At 30.8% G+C, this 19,805-nt stretch overlaps 1 protein-coding gene across 1 annotated transcript; it reads right to left on the minus strand.

Moving 5' to 3' along the window:
• Positions 1–8,368: 8,368 nt before the first annotated feature.
• LOC144349428 (uncharacterized) lies at positions 8,369–19,745 on the minus strand. Its single transcript, XM_078007978.2, has 9 exons — positions 19,675–19,745; positions 16,729–17,617; positions 16,002–16,146; positions 14,805–14,834; positions 14,517–14,602; positions 13,886–13,956; positions 10,854–10,953; positions 9,501–9,531; positions 8,369–8,934 (listed from the first exon to the last, which is right to left on the minus strand). Exons 1-9 carry the CDS (start codon positions 19,709–19,711, stop codon positions 8,782–8,784), a joined length of 1,542 nt encoding a protein of 513 aa, XP_077864104.2. The 5' UTR covers positions 19,712–19,745; the 3' UTR covers positions 8,369–8,781.
• Positions 19,746–19,805: the final 60 nt, after the last annotated feature.

The raw sequence follows: 19,805 nt of genomic DNA on the forward strand, positions 1-19,805 counted from the left end.
GGTCCACATGTAGTACCTATATATGTAATATCAAAGCAATTGGACTTGCGGTTTCAACAAGAAGTCGAAAATATCACTTTTTGCCAAAAATGACAAAAATATTCACCAAAATTAGAGAATTAAAGATATCATTACAAAATGAACAAATCTGAGAGAGGTCCACATGTAGTACCTATATATGTAATATCAAAGCAATTGGACTTGCGGTTTTTAACAAGAAGTCGAAAATATCACTTTTTACCAAAAATTACAAAAATATTCACCAAAATTAGAGAATTAAAGATATCATTACAAAATGAACAAATCTGAGAGAGGTCCACATGTAGTACCTATATATGTTATATCAAAGGAATTGGACTTGCGGTTTTTAACAAGAAGTTGAAAATATCACTTTTTACAAAAAATTACAAAAATATTCACCAAAATTAGAGAATTGAAGATATCATTATGAAATGAACAAATCTGAGAGAGGTCCACATGTAGTACCTATGTATGTAATATCAAAGCAATTGGACTTGCGGTTTCAACAAGAAGTCGAAAATATCACTTTTTGCCAAAAATGACAAAAATATTCACCAAATTTAGAGAATTAAAGATATCATTACAAAATGAACAAATCTGAGAGAGGTCCACATGTAGTACCTATATATGTAATATCAACGCAATTGGACTTGCGGTTTTTAACAAGAAGTTGAAAATATCACTTTTTACCAAAAATGACAAAAATATTCACCAAAATTAGAGAATTGAAGATATCATCATGAAATGAACATATCTGAGAGAGGTCTACCCAAGGTACATATACACCAAGTATGAAAGCATTCAGGCTTGTAGTTTTCCAGAAGAAGTCAAAAAAGTAAAACATTGACACGGACGACGGATGACGACGACGGACAATCACTCATATGATAAGCTCCGCTCGACAAAGTCGACAGCGGAGCTAAAAACAGACATGCCATCAGGGTTTGGCCTAGAATTGCTTGCAGTCTGTTGCGATTCCGATGAAAAATTCTTGAAAAATAAATATAAATTGCGTAAACGAGGGGTGAAACCGAAAGTCACACCAAGTAATCATATTACTCATTTAGTAGTGTTAATGTATCTGGTTTTATCAATTACCAGTCACACCAAGTAATCATATTACTCATTCAGTAGTGTTACTGTATCCTATATTGTCAATGGCCAGTTACATAAAGTAATCATATTACTCATTCAGTAGGGTTACTGTATCCTGTTTTGTCAATCACCAGTAACATAAAGTAATCATATTTCTCATTCAGTAATGTTACTGTATCCTGTAATCTTGTATTGTCAATTACCAGTTACATAAAGTAATCATATTACTCATTCAGTAGTTACTGTATCCTGTATTGTCAATAACCAGTTACATAAAATAATCATATTACTCATTTAGTAGTGTTACTGTATCTTGTTTTTATCAATTACAAGTCACACCAAGTAATCATATTACTCATTCAGTAGTGTTACTGTATCCGGTATTGTCAATTGCCAGTTACATAAAGTAATCATATTACTCATTCAGTAGTGTTACTGTATCCTGTTTTGTCAACTACCATTCACATCAAGTAATCATGTTACTCATTCAGTAATGTTACTGTATCTTGTTTTTATCAATTACAAGTCACACCAAGTAATCATATTACTCATTTAGTAGTGTTACTGTATCCTATATTGTCAATGGCCAGTTACATAAAGTAATCATATTACTCATTCAGTAGGGTTACTGTATCCCGTTTTGTCAACTACCATTCACATCAAGTAATCATATTACTCATTTAGTAGTGTTACTGTATCTAGTATTGTTAATTGCCAGTAACATAATATAATCATATTACTCATTCAGTAGTGTTACTCTATCCTGTATTGTCAATAACCAGTTACATAAAGTAATCATATTTTTTATTCAGTAATGTTACTGTATCCTGTATTGTCAATTACAAGTAACATGATGTGATCATATTACTCATTCAGTAGGGTTACTGTATCCTGTATTGGCAATTACCAGTAACATAATGTAATCATATTACTCGTTTAGTAGTGTTACTGTATCCTGTAATCTTGTATTGTCAATTACCAGTTACATAAAGTAATCATACTACTCATTCAGTAGTGTTACTGTATCATGTATTGTCAGTTACCAGTTACATAAAGTAATCATATTACTCATTCAGTAGTGTTACTGTATCCTGTATTGTCAATTACCAGTTACATAAAGTAATCATATTACTCATTCAGTAGTGTTACTGTATCCTGTATTGTCAATTACCAGTTACATAAAGTAATCATATTACTCATTCAGTAGTTACTGTATCCTGTATTGTCAATCACCAGTAACATAAAGTAATCATATTTCTCATTCAGTAATGTTACTGTATCCTGTAATCTTGTATTGTCAATTACCAGTTACATAAAGTAATCATATTACTCATTCAGTAGTTACTGTATCCTGTATTGTCAATAACCAGTTACATACTGTAATTGTGTTACTCGTTCAGTAGTGTTACTGTATCCTGTAATCTTGTATTGTCAATTACCAGTTACATAAAGTAATCATACTACTCGTTCAGTAGTGTTACTGTATCATGTATTGTCAGTTACCAGTTACATAAAGTAATCATACTACTCATTCAGTAGTGTTACTGTATCATGTATTGTCAGTTACCAGTTACATAAAGTAATCATATTACTCATTCAGTAGTGTTACTGTATCCTGTATTGTCAATTACCAGTTACATAAAGTAATCATATTACTCATTCAGTAGTGTTACTGTATCCTGTATTGTCAATCACCAGTAACATAAAGTAATCATATTTCTCATTCAGTAATGTTACTGTATCCTGTAATCTTGTATTGTCAATTACCAGTTACATAAAGTAATCATATTACTCATTCAGTAGTTACTTTATCCTGTATTGTCAATAACCAGTTACATAATGTAATTATGTTACTCGTTCAGTAGTGTTACTGTATCCTATAATCTTGTATTGTCAATTACCAGTTACATAAAGTAATCATACTACTCATTCAGTAGTGTTACTGTATCATGTATTGTCAGTTACCAGTTACATAAAGTAATCATATTACTCATTCAGTAGTGTTACTGTATCCTGTATTGTCAATTACCAGTTACATAAAGTAATCATATTACTCATTCAGTAGTGTTACTGTATCCTGTATTGTCAATCACCAGTTACATCAAGTAATCATATTACTATGTATATTCACTGTTATTTAATTTCTGGCATTTGAAATGAACAAAAGCAAAACACTTTTTTATTATAAAAGCAAAATGTATATTTATACACTATTTTGTTTGCAAAATATAAACAAAAACTGCACACCAAAATCAAAAGTAGTATTTAAGTACACTTAACCGGTGTATTATGACAACCAAGACATAAATGTAGTACAATAAATAAACTACAACAGAATAAGAAATAAGATAAAAAAAAAAAAAAATAATTTGAACATAATATTTTTTAGAAATGGTTGGGTTTTTAGAATACAAAAATACATTGACTAGTATCACAGAAAATAATACGAGAACAATCTGATTAAAATCTGATGAAGGTATATGCTCTATTTTTTTTTTAATGTCTATATTTTTTTATTTCTATTTTTGTTTATTTATGAATATTTTGTTGGTTTTACTTGCCGTTATGTTTTTTATATTATCGTATCCATGAAGTAACCTGGAAACGATTTATAAAAAAAAACTTAATACATGTAACAAGCAAAAATAATACATACAAAAATATGTTAAAAATAAAAAAAAATGATCTACATCGGATTTTCATTAGATTGGATAGATGATACATGGTGCTCTCAGAATAGCAGAATACAACATTCTGCTATTTATTGCTTCCTCAAATATGAATTCTACTGTGTGAGAAATTTTTATTAAAGCCTAAATTAGCGTTAAATCATAGGTCCAAAATGAAAAACAAACAGACCAAACTTAGGAGAACCAAAAAACACAATTCTATGATCAGTCAGAGTTTTAGAACCAGATAAATTGTTTACTGTACTAATAGATATATATTTGTATCAACTGTTCACACACTGCATCATCAGAAATGATTGACTAAAATAAAAAGCAGCATACACTAAAACATTGAAAATGCAATGCATGGTATATCACAACACCGAAAACACTGCAAACATAAATTCCACTTGTACTTCCAAACAAAAAATGTGCATTTCGCTTTGTAGAACGCAAATGTTGACCCCAGAAGATCAGATATTCACTGCCAAATCAAATCAAAGTGATATATTTACCCTTTCCAGTTTTCTTCTTTTCATCACAAATTCACAAAATATTCCTGTTTATAGTTTATAGATTTTGACAAAAATAGCCAAATATTTTCAGTAAAAACTAAAAATTGACTAATTTTGTCTGTTGACTCCAAAATTAGGGTTCATGTCCAGAAATATTGAAGGAATATAAGAAAAAAGTGCAGACAAATTTGGGCGAGAAAGTCTTGTGGTGAAAAGGTCAAGGACCCTGAGAATTATAAAAGTTATTCATAAATGGCAGATATAATATGTGCAAAAAAGTCGTGTATACATCAAATGGCGAAACCTTAAACCATGCATACAACTATCACTAACATGAAGGTAGACAAAATATAATATCAGTGACCATATCAATTTTATGATATCGATAGAAAAGGTTTACAAGTGATTTTATTCATTACGTTAATTTTGTTTTAATTATATGCTTTAAAAATATAATAAATTCAATGATCCCATATTTTTTCCCCAATACATTTTTTATACATACTTTTTTATATTTGTTATAAAATATCTAATACATCAACAATGTGGTCACATTTTTCTTTAAAGTTACATTTTTTTATATATAAAATTGTACAATCTGAATATCAAGATAAATATTTCATAGAATCTGTCAGTGAAAGAAAATATATACAAATCTGAACACATATTATGTATTTATCTTTTAATATCATTAGAAAAGACGGGTATGGTACTGCAAATTTCTGGATTTAAACATTACTTGGTGAATTCCTCGCATTTTCTTCTGCAGCATTTTAATTTGTCTGGAAATCGACATAACAATGGTAAAAAATGAACATGTTATTGCACAACCATGTTTTGAAATGAAAATAAAACTTTTTCATAAACTAGCTAAAATTTGACAACTTTTATGACCCAATGTAGTGTTTATATTTATTATCAACCAATGTTTGAATAAAAAGATAAAGATAATGTATAAATCAAAGCACTGTCAAATAGTGTGAGATCTCTGCAATGATACTACATATATGCATCAAGACATCATGTAATGTAATCCAGTGGCGGATTCCAGGGGGGGTCGCAATGCCCCCCCCCTCCAACGCATGACGATGAATATCATCTTGATTACACATAGCTTCTCTGCGATTTACGCTCCGTATATTTTTAGCAAAGCTTGGAAACCCCCCCCCCCCCAAATACATTTTGCTGGATCCGCCAGTGATGTAATCAACTACAAAAATATGATAAAACAAAGAAAATAATCAGAGTTACAAATTTATGATTAAGGTACTTGAAAAAATATCTACACTGAGTCAGTTTAGACGGGTTTTACTGAACATTATACCGTTCTCTCTGAGACATTGAACAGAGCACCAATCATTTGTATTTTATATTCACCAATAATGTGCATCCCTGTTATTTTTTGTATTTTTTAGATTCTTTTTTAAGCAATAATCAACTCAAATATTTTTTAATGAAAACTTGATAATTGTAAAACATAAAAATAAAATTTCATGACACAATGCCTGTGTCTGAATTTCTACCTAAATAAACTCAACTTGTGGTTTGTTGCCACAATTATTGGAATGTGAATCAATGATTAAGAATGCAGTGGACAGTGTTGATGTTGCATGTGTATGCTCTGTTTATAGCAATAACAGATAGTATACATCTAACTTGATGAGTAAAACATATATATTTGTATATACGGTGATAGAGGAATTAATACACAACTAGATGAATATTGAAACTCGACAGCACTGTTTCGTAAAGTACAAGTACCTCACTCATCAGGAGCTTTATGTTCAATATATTGTGACAGTGTGATCATTATGTAAACACAGAAATGTAATTTTTAAGAAATACATATTCAGCCCAGAGAAGAAGAAATGATTGGGGAAACTTACAGTAGCTTATTTGAGTAGCAACACATTTCAACTTGTTCAAACCAAAAACCTTACCTTGTAGGGCTTTCTATATTAATTTTAATACAGCTCCATTAAAAACACCATGACATGCATAACAAATATATTCTGAATGTTACTCAAATATTTAGAAAATAAACAACTACACAAAATTCAATTCAATTAAATCAATCAATTAATTAAGACTTATTGTGGATGAATATGTTAGCATCTATATGTTTGGAACTAATGATGCTGTGAATATTTTGAAGTTAATCAAACCAGTACGTTTTAGATATCAATGCTTTTTAAGATTATTTTTCAGTAAATAAATGTACAACAACTCAATCATACGTACTGCATCAATTATTTTATGCAATAAATGTACAATCACATCATCTCAAGGTATATCAATTATTATGCATTGTTTATACCGGTACACTCATTGTAGAAAAGCCAAAATATTTTTAGGCTAAATAACAGAAGATGTATAATCACCATATCATATGAATAATCAACAAAGCACCAATAAATTATAGATTGTATAAATTTGTAATTGAATTGTCTTCATTGCAAGGCAGTGTACATGATTATAGGAATAAGAACTTCTATAATTACCATACATGTAAACTACTGTAAGATACTTTATTTTCACTTGGAATTAATTTTCGCTATTTTTGCCAAAGGAATGATTCAGTGAAAAATAAAATCCAGCGAATAAACATTGTTTTTCTATATTTTACATTCAACTCGTCAAAAATCAGTTAAAATAAATTCCAGCTAAAATAAAGTATTTTACAGTACTCGTATCTAGTTAGCATAAGATTAAATTACAAGCACAAAAATATAATATAAGTTTTTAAAAACATACTAAAAAGATATACTCTATAAATTACATGACTGTGTGTACTCTTGTGGACTGTAACATTACATTGTATTGTATTGTGATAATAGTTATTGTGTCTAGTTGTATGCAGCGCAGGAAAATATTGATACTAAAATTGAGCAATATATCTTGGTTGTGTTCAGCAAACATTTTGTTAAATTTTTCAAAACATTTCAGAATGTATAACTTTAGATTGCATACTTAATAACCCTGTCATAGGTATTCATTTCACTGTATATTTATATAACCAGGCTGAATGACGAGAGTATGAATTTAGAGAATTTGCATACTAATTTAAGCTAATTCACAAAAAGAGTTTTGAATAAATTGGTTGCGTGATACACCATCTTGTTCAAGTTAGCATTTACTGTCGATGAAATTGCTTAGTTTTGTCAATTTCTAGGAGACAGTCCATTAGATACATTCTAAGTAACTGGTGACGGACACTCTAAATGCAGTTTCAATTTCCCCCTGATAATCTCAGGTAAAATTTATTCAACTCTAAGGAGGTTGATCAGTTAAAATAAGCCCTAGAAGGGTTATTTATTTGCAGTACTAATCTAAGAATTTTATTAAAATTTTCGTGATATGTAATGTGCAAAATGATATGTAATGTGGAAAATATTTTTCAAGATGTGATTAAGACTTTATAATTAACTTACATGATTATATAGCTTTATAGATTTAAAAATTTCCTATGACACAGAATGTCAGTGACAATCCTGAAATTTTGTTTTGAATGCTATAAAATTCTCAAATGAAATGTTTTACAGTACTTGTAATTTTATATTTTAAGTGATAAGATATGAAGATGTTTAAACGCTAATGACAAAAGGTTGTTTTTATGAAAGCTTGGCAGTTATAATATCCATCTTCATTACACTCTATTGCAGGCATAGCCTTGCAATTAGAGGAATTCACAAATCTTATTGATAAGGTGGAAGGCTAATAATGATTTTTGGTCACAAATCACATTGGTTTAGTGTGTTGAGTTATAAACCAGCATGAGAAAATTTAACAAAATTGTATTTTTTGGAACAATTCCATAGGACACAATGTTGAAGCAAAATTAGCGTTTTTGTCACTTTATAAATCCCAGATTTGTTAAATAATTGATGATAACAAATACTACCCCATCAGTCATGATATATCATTATGTTACTTGCCTACAATTCGCGATATGGCATATCCTCATATTAGCAGCCAATAGTACAATCAAACTGACAAAATATTCATAATTTAACCATCATTTGCTCAAAAAATAGGCTGGTAACCTCAAACTTTTTAAGCCAACATACTTATATTGAACAATAATACAGTTTATTGCAAAATAAATATATATTTTGGGTATTTTCATTCATGAGTAGGCTTCGACCTTAATTTCAAGCAAAACAACAACCCTGGTTCCCTTAACAACATTGTAGAAGACTTTTCCGGATACTGTAAATTGTTTTTACAAAGTACTAAAAAGTGCATCATCCTGTAGCAGTGAACAATATACAATTCCCTTATACATGAATAAGTCCCTTAAAGAGTGATTGTCGTCGCGCAGCGCGTGTTCGAATTTCATGAAAACAAACAATGTATTTGCATGCGTTGTGTACGTCGCTATGAGTCCCATATCAAACAGGACTCGACACGATGTTCATCGCTCTTTAAATAAACCAACCATGGAAGTTACTAGTGAAGCGAAAGTAAAAGTGCAGTACGTTTTAAACCTTTTTGTATTCTTTCATAATATCATGTTGCATCTGCATACCCAGTTCTGCTTCAATTTCTGATAATTCTTGAACGCACAATTCTCGTTGGTGCTTGATTCTTGCTATTATTTTATCATGCTCTTTACAAAATTCCTTCAAACCAAACTGTAATATGGTGAAAGAAAACATTGATTACCGGTAAATTCACATGCACAACTGTGTGATGATAGACAGCGCAGATCAATAACCCATGATATATATACTTTAAAATACTTTTAATTTTCACTATTTTCTCTGAAGGAGTGAGTCTGAAAATAAAATCCAGCGAATATACCTTTTTTCCTATACTTTACATTCAACTTCAAAATCAGTCAGTCAAAAATCAGTCAAAATAAATTCCATAAAAAATATCCCAAATGTCTATTCAGCGAAAATTAATTCCAGCTATTATAAAAATAAAGTATTCTACAGTAATCTGATCACATCACATCAGAACAGGACAAGATAAAAAATAATTGTTTCCAATAACCCTACTTACCCGATATTTGTTGTGTAAATAAAACTTTCATTTAATACAGATTAATCTATTTTTATTTATTACAGTCATGTTCTACCCATAAATATGATTTTTTTCATTCATTTACTTTATTTGACTTGTGTGTAGTTCTGACAACAGTGCCACTGGAACTCAATAGGGACATGTGATTTGAATAACATAAAGAAAAACTCACCAAATCAGGAGGGTCTTCAGGACTCCTAATACTAGTAAGAAAATAAAATCAATAATTAAAGATTTATTCAATGAATCTCAAGATATATAATCCTGCACGATACAATCATCTTAACATATACCACATACCAGTACTGACTAAATATGACACAAAAAAATGTTGGCTGTCGTCATAAATTTATCACATATGATGCTTTATTACATAACACTTTGAACACCAGGTATTGCATGTAGTGAGTCCTGATGAGAAAACTGAACAGTTTACAAATTTTTCTATATATCTTTTTTGTTAATTTTAGATCAAATAATGGACACAATCTATAAGGCAGTATAAGGAGAGAAAAAAAGGTTAAATCTACGATTGATCTATGATTTAGATATTCTCTAAAAGTAACTGTTTTAATACTACTATAAAAACCTAAACATCTCAGACAGCTTCGACATAGGTGAATACATTAGTGCTTATGTCGTACAAATGTTTGTTGAAGTGATTACCTGATGGCCAATTTTGCTATATTGTCATTTTTTTCTATTGAAAACCCCATTTTTGCAACACTTTCAGTGATACAATTGATTTGTGAATTACACAGGACATTTGCAAGGCTGTAAACTGGAAGACTTCATCCCATTTTTTTCTTTATCTTATTTTGTTTTCTAGCTATTACCTAACAACTACACTGTATGTACATGCTACTGACAATTCAGTGGATAGTTTTGACAGGATTTAATTAGAGAACAAAAGCATAAATAAAAATAAATAAATAAATAAATAAATAAATAAATAAATAAATAAATAAATAAATAAATAAATAAATAAATAAATAAATAAATAAATAAATAAATAAATAAATAAATAAATAAATAAATAAATAAATAAATAAATAAATAAATAAATAAATAAATAAATAAATAAATACGTTGTCATACAAAAAATGCTCATCAGGTACTAGTAATCCTTTCGTCAATCGTTGGTACTGCATTCGATGTATAGACTGCTATAGTAACATACTTAGAATTTCTCTTAATTGCGGATCAATTTTTAACTCAAAATTTCAAAAACAAAATATGGAAAAATTTAGACAAGTTTGTGAAAGGTGACAAGAAAACTTTATGGCAACAAAGTACAACTGACATCTTTCTACTCACATAATACATTTCCTTTCACCTAATTACTGGTAAAAATCACAGATATCATAAATGAGCCACACGAGGCATTTATAACTACGGTAATATAAAACGTTACTACAAAGATCTGAACAGATATTCTTGTACATCCCTTTCCTTCATCTATGATATAAACCAAACAAAATGTAATCTGATTCGAGTATCTGTAATAATCTTCATTCAAACTTACTGTCTGGTTTGTCGAAGTGTTTTTCTGACTTCTCTTTGTAACAAATTAATATCATACTGATATTGCACTATTATATTATCACTCTCTGCTCTACCAATACCTGAATAGAAGACACAATGATTAATATTTAAGGTTTACAGTGTATACCTTTACAGCCAGACAACAACAGAAACATAATACTAAACAGGAAATTTTTCAAGTGAATATCGAGCGGTAGATAGTGTAAATTTTTTTCGTTTCAATTTATGAAGCAAAGAAGGAAGATTTATTCCCTGTAAATTTCTTTATTCGAAATGAAATCAGGGAATGATTTAAACATATTAACTAATCCCAATAGGGACATTGAATAGTGTCATTGAAATACAGACCGGTCTTCTGATAACGATACAATATGCAACATGTAGACCATTTATTTCAAAAAACGACTTCACTAAATACAGAGGTAAGAAAGTATTTGACCGGTACAGGAATGCGGTAAAAACAGAACTTGAACTGAACTCAAGCAGAAGTAAAACAAACACTGTTTGGTCATTGCCGACCAAGCGCAGGCATGGATTAACCCTAACTAACATAATTTATGCATTTACACTTGGATATCAGCGTTATCAGTATAACATCAAATATAACGATAATAACTCCGAAATTAATAATAATATTAATGTTCACGACAAACATCTTGCACTGGAACAACAGAGTCACAAACTGTCGAAATATCACTCCTTCCCTCAAAATTGTACATGTACTAAATTTCATTAAGCAAGTTACTTTTTGAGTCTGGCCTTGATTACTCTATCAAGTTCCATTGATGCACATTATGCATATAAATGTTGTGTAAATAATCAATTACAATTTTAATACTCTGAAATAAAACAAGAAGTCTGTCGGCTGAGATAGCTCCACTGTTAGCAATGCACATTTCAATTAAAGAATTTAAGATATCATTAGAAAACGAACAATATGTATAGTATCAAAGCAATCGGACTCGCTGTTTTCAACAAGAAGTTGAAATCAAAGAAAGCTTAGAAAGAACTCCCATGTGCTGAGAGTATTGGAGACACATTAAATATAATTCGAAATTACTTAGCTGAAAACTAATTATGCAAATCAGAAAATTAATATGAACAGATTTGAGTGTAAAACTAATGAGGTCTGCGCAATGTAACAGAAAATCTATGTTTCCAAGTTTAATTGAAATGTGATTAGAACCAAAAAATTATGAATTATTATGCTTATTAGGGAATTAATATGAACTGATTTTTACCCCAAACTAATTAGGTTTGTACATTGTCCTAGAGCATCTTTGTACTAAGTTTCATTGAAATGGAATAGTTAGTAATTTAGATATCAGTGTGAAAGCTTAAAATTGGTTAATTATGCAAATTAGGTAATTAATATGTACAGATTTTAACCCACAATTATCCAAGTCTGTCTATTGTCCTACAGCATCCATGTACATTCATTGATATGTGATGTTTAGTACCTGAGATATCAGTGTGAAAGTTGGTTAATTATGCAAATTAGGTGATTAATATGCACAAATATTTACCGGAAACTAATTGGGTCTGCATAATTCTAGATTCATTGAAATGCGATGATTAGTACTTGAGATACCCGTGGAAAAACTGAAAATTAACTAATTATGCAAATTAGGTGATTAATATGCACAAATATTTATCGGAAACAATCAATCTCTGCATAGTCCTTGAGTATGTAAGTACCAAGTTTCATTGAAATGTAATGCTCACTACTTATATCAAATGCTGAAAATTAATTAATTATGCAAATTAGGTAATTAATATGTACTGATATTACCATAAAAACTATCAGGTCTGTGCAGTGTCATATGACATCTATGTACCAAGTTTCATTGAAATGTGATGATTAGTACTTATATCAAATGCTGAAAATTAATTAATTATGCAAATTAGGTAATTAATATGTACTGATATTACCATAAAAACTATCAGGTCTGTGCAGTGTCATATGACATCTATGTACCAAGTTTCATTGAAATGTGATGATTAGTACTTGAGATATCAGTGGAAAAACCGAAAATTGACTAATCATTATGCAAATTAGGTAATTAGTATCCACGGATTATTACCAAAAACTAATCAAAACCTAGCATTAGTTCAGAGCATGTATGTATAAAGTTTCATCAAAATCCAATGAGTGGTTGTTTAGATATCAGTGGAACAATCATGGAACAGCTAAAAATCAGCTAATTATCATGCAAATTAGGTAATTAATATGCACGGATTTTTACCAAAAACTAATCAAATCTGCGCATATGTTCAGAGCATCTATGTACCAAGTTTCATCAAAATCCAATGAGTGGTTCTTTAGATATCAGTGGAACAGTCATAGAACAGCTAAAAATTAGCTAATTATCATGCAAATTAGGTAATTAACGAGCATGGATTTTTACCAAAACCTAATCAAATCTGCGCATTGGCCCAGAGCATCTATGCACCAAGTTTCATCAAAAACCGATGTATGGTTCTTGAGATAGCAGTGGAACAGTCGGACACACATACACACACACACACACACACAGACACACTAACTGCAAAGACTCCCATTATGTGCTTCGCACATGGGAGTCAAAAACCACTTTTACCAAAAAGTTGAAAATACCACTTTTACCAAAAATGACAAAAATATTCAGCAAAATTAGAGAATTGAAGATATCATCACGAGATGAACAAATCTAAGAGAGGTCTGTCCAAGGTACATATACACCAAGTATCAAAGCAATAAGAATTGTAGTTTTCAAGAAGAAGTTGAAAATGTAAAAAGTTGACACAGACAACGGACACAGGACGACGGGCAATCACTCATATGATAAGCTCTGCTTGACAAAGTCGACAGCGGAGCTAAAAAAGCAAATGGCAACACATAATTCATAGCTATGAATTTTCAGCAATGTACTCTTCTTTGTGTCAACCAAGGTTTCAATTAAAACCTTTCACTGTGATGCATGACATTTTTGTCATACAATGCTAACAGGCGTAAATGACAGAGAGACGTACCTTGTAATAATTGCTCCAAATCCTCAATTTCCTGTTCAATAACATCTCTAGTTCTTCTACCATTATATTTACTGAAGCAGAAGAAAACACTAGAAATGAGCAAAGGCTTACAACATGGAAATAACATTTATGTGCTGTATACCGGTATATACTGTAAAAGAGTTGCACTGTTTTGATTATGAGATTATTACGAGAGTACCACATATACAAAGACAATTTTATGTGATCCTACATTGCCTGAATGAATGTAATCAGCCCAGGAGACAAAGGTGTGGTTGGACAGACAGATGAACAAATGGACACACAGCAGTGAAACAATACATTGTAAGTCCCTGTTTTAGGACTACATATGCATTGGGACTAGAGTAATCTGGATACTCACATTCACTTTTCATGACTGAATGTTGCAATGACAAGGAGTTATCCATGCCTATGAAATGTAGCAGGTACATGTAGATGTAAATAATGCCAGGGTAATCATTTATTACTTATAATAATTATATTACATGTATTCTTAATTAATTTATATATGAAAACAATTCTGTGAGTATGACTAATAGGGTGCCTGTCAGTCTGTGATAATGTAGTTACATATCAATGAACAGACATATCTTATAGACAACCAACCAACCTGTGATCATGTAGTAATGTCCCATCTTTGGAATAAATATTTACATCATCACACAGTACAGATTCATCTTCTCCTTTGTTTTTATTCTGAAACAAACAAACAATGTATATTATCGGTACTCAAATCAAAGTCAATTACACCAAATATCCTTCTTCGTGTCCAACATCATACAAGAATTATTAATTGCAGTATGTATATTTATGCAGATGGGTCATGTAAATTAATCTCAAATATAGTTGAATCTATTGTAATGATGAATCAAAGACAATTAATTAAGTGTTAACTTACCATTGTATAGTGAAATAGTTTCTTTGGATCCTAGCAGAAGCAACAGATTCAAAGGTTCATTAATAACTTTTTTAAATTTATTAAAAATTGGATAATATTTCAATGATATTTCTGTAAATATCATATACGAGTCAAAATTTTTGTCCATGCTCAAATTCATCTTATTACATCATATTTTCATCCACATTACCGGGTAATAAATATTTCAATTTAAAAAAAAATACCAGTTACAGGATTTGGTAAAAAAATCCAGCAATTAGGGATATTGTACTTGCTTCATGTGCTTACATAGATGACAGAGGTGTGTCTAAGGTCAAAATATAAATCACATTTGATTTCAATATACAGTGTATACAGTGTTCTCACCAGACGTGAGACATGAAAAATTTGCCTCATGGTTTAATTTTTTGTCCCAGGTTTTTTACTCTCATGAGATAAATTGTTTCACAAAAATGTAAGAAAATACAAGTGTAGAATAAAATTCCAATATAGTAAACATTTGAGTACAGTGGTCTTCACTATAAGGGGAACAACATACTGCTTTTCAGTCTTTAGTTCCACATGGATGGGTAATTGTCTCACACTTTCTAAACTGATGGAATAATTACACCCCACGTATTCAATTCCTGGTGAACAACACTGCATTATACAATAAATGCGACTTCTAGTTACATATATGAATTTGAATTCTTTTTAAATCAATTTTTACATTTCATGTACTTTTATTATTTACTTTATTAATCTGAAAACCTAAAAGGAAATGTTAACTCTTTTTTATGGTATTAATAAAGCATTATTCTATTCTATTCTATTCTATACGTGCAGTTCCATAAGAGAAGTGCTACAGTATACAAAATCATATGTTGTCATCGTATTTTTTGAGTTATGACATCATCATTTATTTTTATACAAGTACGTCTTTATGGATTTTTTTCATACTGTAAAATACTTTATTTTTGCTTGGAATTAATTTTCGCTATTTTTGCTGAAGGAATGATTCAGTGAAAATAACATCCACCGAATATAACTTTTTTCCTATATTTTACATTCAACTTGTCAAAAATCAGTGAAAATAAATTCCATAAAAAACACCCAAAAAGTCTTTTCAGCGAAAATTTATTCCAACTAAAATAAAGTATTTTAAAGTACACAGTATATCTATGTACAAATCACTAAATTCAGTTTATGATTACTTACATATGGTTTTGTAGGTTCCTGCACTGAAGAGTATGGTATTGTATCAGAAGATTGTTGTATTGGTGGTACTAGTGGTAAATCATCATCTATATAGCATAGCAAAGATGGTAGAAATACTAAACAACTTGCTGGGTCTACACCACACCTACAAATAACAATATTGTGGGGTTTAATATTACGTAATGGCTGAACTGGTCATCTGCTCATGTTGTTTTTAAATGCAGGTCTCGCCAACAGCCATTTTGAAGTCTGCATCATGGAAAAATTTCACAGTAGCATGAAAGATGCATGAGCTGCATTTTTTTATATTTATTAATCCATGCAATAATACATAAAGTCAAAATTACTTTAAAATTGTGATACGAATTAAGTAGATGCAAGTAGCTGCAAAATTCATTTAAACACATGAAATTATTATGAACAAATAAACCTTTAGTTGTTTCACACTAAATTTTTCAGGTATGAACAAATAATTAAAGCTTTAGTTAATTCACACTAAATTATTCAGGTAGGAAACACTGAAGCTTTGATCAGTTTACAATTGTTAGAAATTAGTTATGTTATGTTTCAGTATGACAGGTACGTCAATATGTCAAATTGTGATAAGAAGAATTGTGATAAATGTGACTTAAGGAAAAAATATGCACTGAAAAGGGTTGCTGAATAAACAGTCTGGATGTTTTTTATACAATCTGATGAAATTACATGATGTAGCATATGAACTCACCCTTCTGGTGGAATATTCTCAGTCAAGTAAGGAGCTAACATAGATATTCCTTTCGGTATATCTTTCCTTTTCTGGTTGCATTTTACTTCTTCTGTAGGAATCACAACTGCATCTTTCTTATCTACAAGTTTGTATGGGAATTCCAGCCCTTTCTCATCTTCCACACTTCTAGATTTCTCCTTAGGTACTACATGTATTTCCAGTTCTAATGTTTTTGTTTTTAAAGGTTCCTTTGATACACCACTATCAAGCCTAGCTTTGGCAGATGTTGGTCTTTTTCTAAGACTGATCAAAGAGGTAGTTTCTTTCACCTTTGCAGACTGTGGTCTTCTTACACCATTAGAATGTCCAGGTTGATGAATCACATTAAAATTTATATTCCGATTGTTCTGAACTCGTGCATTTGATGGTTTATCATTGTGCTCAAGTCGTGCTTTGGCGCTCTGCGGCCTTTTCTTTTTTTGATTGTCATGTGAATTTGAAGACGCAGATATCTTCCTTGAAACAGGTTCAAACAATAAATGTTTTGATGAAGTTGATGGCACTTCAGTAGATCCCTCATGATTCCAGAAAATCTTTTTTTTATTTACACCAACTGCGTGTAATTCCGCATTTGTCTGTTGCTGATGGCTACGGGTTAAAATCCTTTGTCTTTGATACAGTACATAATCTGTATTGAGTTCTGGTAATGAACTTGATGTTTTAACACTACCCAGTGATGCTTTTGCACTCAACGGTCTTGTTCTATGTGGATATTTTACAGCCTGAGAGGCACATGGATCAAATAAAAGATGTTGAGAACTAGTGATATTTGGCTCTCTAGCATGATGATGTATGGCAGGGTTTATACTGAAATGAACTCGTCCTGATGGTGGCTTTTGTAGGACAGCTGAAAAACAATGGATGAAATTAAAGATATTATAGATTTATGTTGTTTATTTTCTAGAATTGGTTTTGTGACAGTGTTCTTGAAAATATTGAACATGCATGCGCATTATCTGAATCACACAAATAAAAAAACAATTACAGAAAGTCTCACAAGTATTGGGCAGAAATTTCAAAAACTTGCTCACTAATTCACTGAAAACTTTGGTTTTGATAAAACATATTTAACCATCGCAAAAAATAATTCATTTTTACTGGATGAAAGAACCACCTGTAGATTCAGAAAATTGTTGAAAAAATGTTCCTAGTTAAGTCAATACTAATTTATGAATTTTTTTTTACCAAATACTGCAATTTTACTTGTCCTGAAAATGTTAACAAACTCAGAATCAAAATCTCAAACACTGTTATAATATATGAATAAAATTACGAAAGCAGGTTTAGTGTATCCACATTCCGGTTTGGGTTCTGATTTCAAGGATTACTACCTGTATAGTAACGGCTGAATGCTGATGAGCTCACACGATTTGCAGATCTTATGGATATAAGAACAAAAATATCCATATACATCATCATTTTGAATATTACACTGGAAAGTAATTATTTTTAACAATATTTCACACTATGAACGATACCAAAACCCTTGCAATATATAGACCCCTAATCACCAAACTCTAATTTTTCCTGAATAACTGTATAAATCTAAAGTATTGACAATTAAAAACTGCATTCCCAAGACTATTATACACTGATGCTATCCATATTATCAATTCATTCATTCATATTTAAAAATATTTTATATTTAAAAACATTCTATATATGCATTTTGCTGATTTGAAAATTATGAATTTTGTGATTTGTTTTTTATTAGCCATTCATTAGAAAATTTATACTCTCTACGATTTGCTTACAACTTACCAAATTGTTATTGTTGTACTTTAGACACAACAAACCCATTCTCTTGATTGAATGCAACCAACACGCAATAAAGTCATTCATTAAGGCCAGTATATTTCCTAATAGTTTGAAAACAGTGCTCTTCTAGTCAATGGGCGAAGCAATTTTATTTGGTTGTTTCACAAATTATGTGAATCGAGACAGCACATTTATGATAAAGCATCTTCAGAATATTGAGGTGGGATATTGTTCAATGATAAGGCAACTGTTTTCTAGCAAGAGACTGAAAATAGTTCAACTTTGAATAGTATTTAGCATTATTTTGATCAGTGGTGACACACAAATCGTGTATGGCTCTATCTTGAATTTCACTGAACTTGCTCGTGAACTAATAACCCAACTTCTGCAGTTCACATGCTTCAACGTTCTATGGTAAAATTACTTACCAGGCATTGCCTGCTACATGTTGTTATTATTATACAATTGTGTGATTTATAAATGCATGTATTTAAAAAAAATCACAGTCCCTCAGTTGTTGACACAGGCGATCGGAACGTTTCTTGGATAACAAAAAATGACCGAAATGTAGTTTCGAAAATCGAGTTATATTCGGGAAATTTCGATGTCATGGTGTCAACGCTTTCCTACCTTGTGTTATATGAGTGGTAGGCGAATGTACCGGCGACTGATTAAATATGCCGACCCTACTTTAGGTCATTTTTTATTATCCAAGAAACGTTCCGAGCGCCTGTGGTTCAAGTTGAGGGGCTGTGTAAAATCGAAGGGTATGTTACTAGTGCAAAAATACTGGCGCTAGCAACGTACAAAAAGTAGTACGCGCGGTGGTGAGATAAATTTTGTAACAATGTTTTGTCAAAATAAATGTGCTTAATCTAGAATGGGAGAAAGAGTACCGGCCCAGGATACTGACAGTTGTCTATCAGCTGTAACTTCATCGGTCATTGACACCTTCACTCCAGGTGCAGTCGGCCGTCACAACAAACTGTCAACAAACACGCAGACGAGACGATATTTACACAAATTATGTACAGACATAACTGAAAGGTCTACTACAAAATAGCATACTTAAATTCAAATAAACTTGGGAATATGAAATTTACAACATATGTTAAGACAGATCATACAAGTATTAAATAACATTACCCAGTTTGTCCCGAAATGGCATTTGTGAGTCGGCCATCTTCAATTAAATAATGTCACGTGATAAGGCGTCTCATATTATTTTCTTGATTTCGCGCTTGAGTTTGTCGGGATACATTACGAAAATCATGTCC

The sequence above is a fragment of the Saccoglossus kowalevskii genome, chromosome 8, assembly GCF_978046115.1.
Source record: "Saccoglossus kowalevskii chromosome 8, keSacKowa6.1, whole genome shotgun sequence".
NCBI lineage: Eukaryota > Metazoa > Hemichordata > Enteropneusta > Harrimaniidae > Saccoglossus > Saccoglossus kowalevskii.

Excerpts from the sequence above, each read along its gene's own strand:
- LOC144349428 (XM_078007978.2), bottom strand. The coding sequence starts at position 19,711 with ATGGCCGACTCACAAATGCCATTTCGGGACAAACTGG. Across the intron at positions 14,603-14,804 it reads AACTATTTCACTATACAATG|AATAAAAACAAAGGAGAAGA; the intron begins GTAAGTTAACAC and ends TGTTTGTTTCAG. Across the intron at positions 10,954-13,885 it reads TTTGGAGCAATTATTACAAG|GTATTGGTAGAGCAGAGAGT; the intron begins GTACGTCTCTCT and ends TCTTCTATTCAG.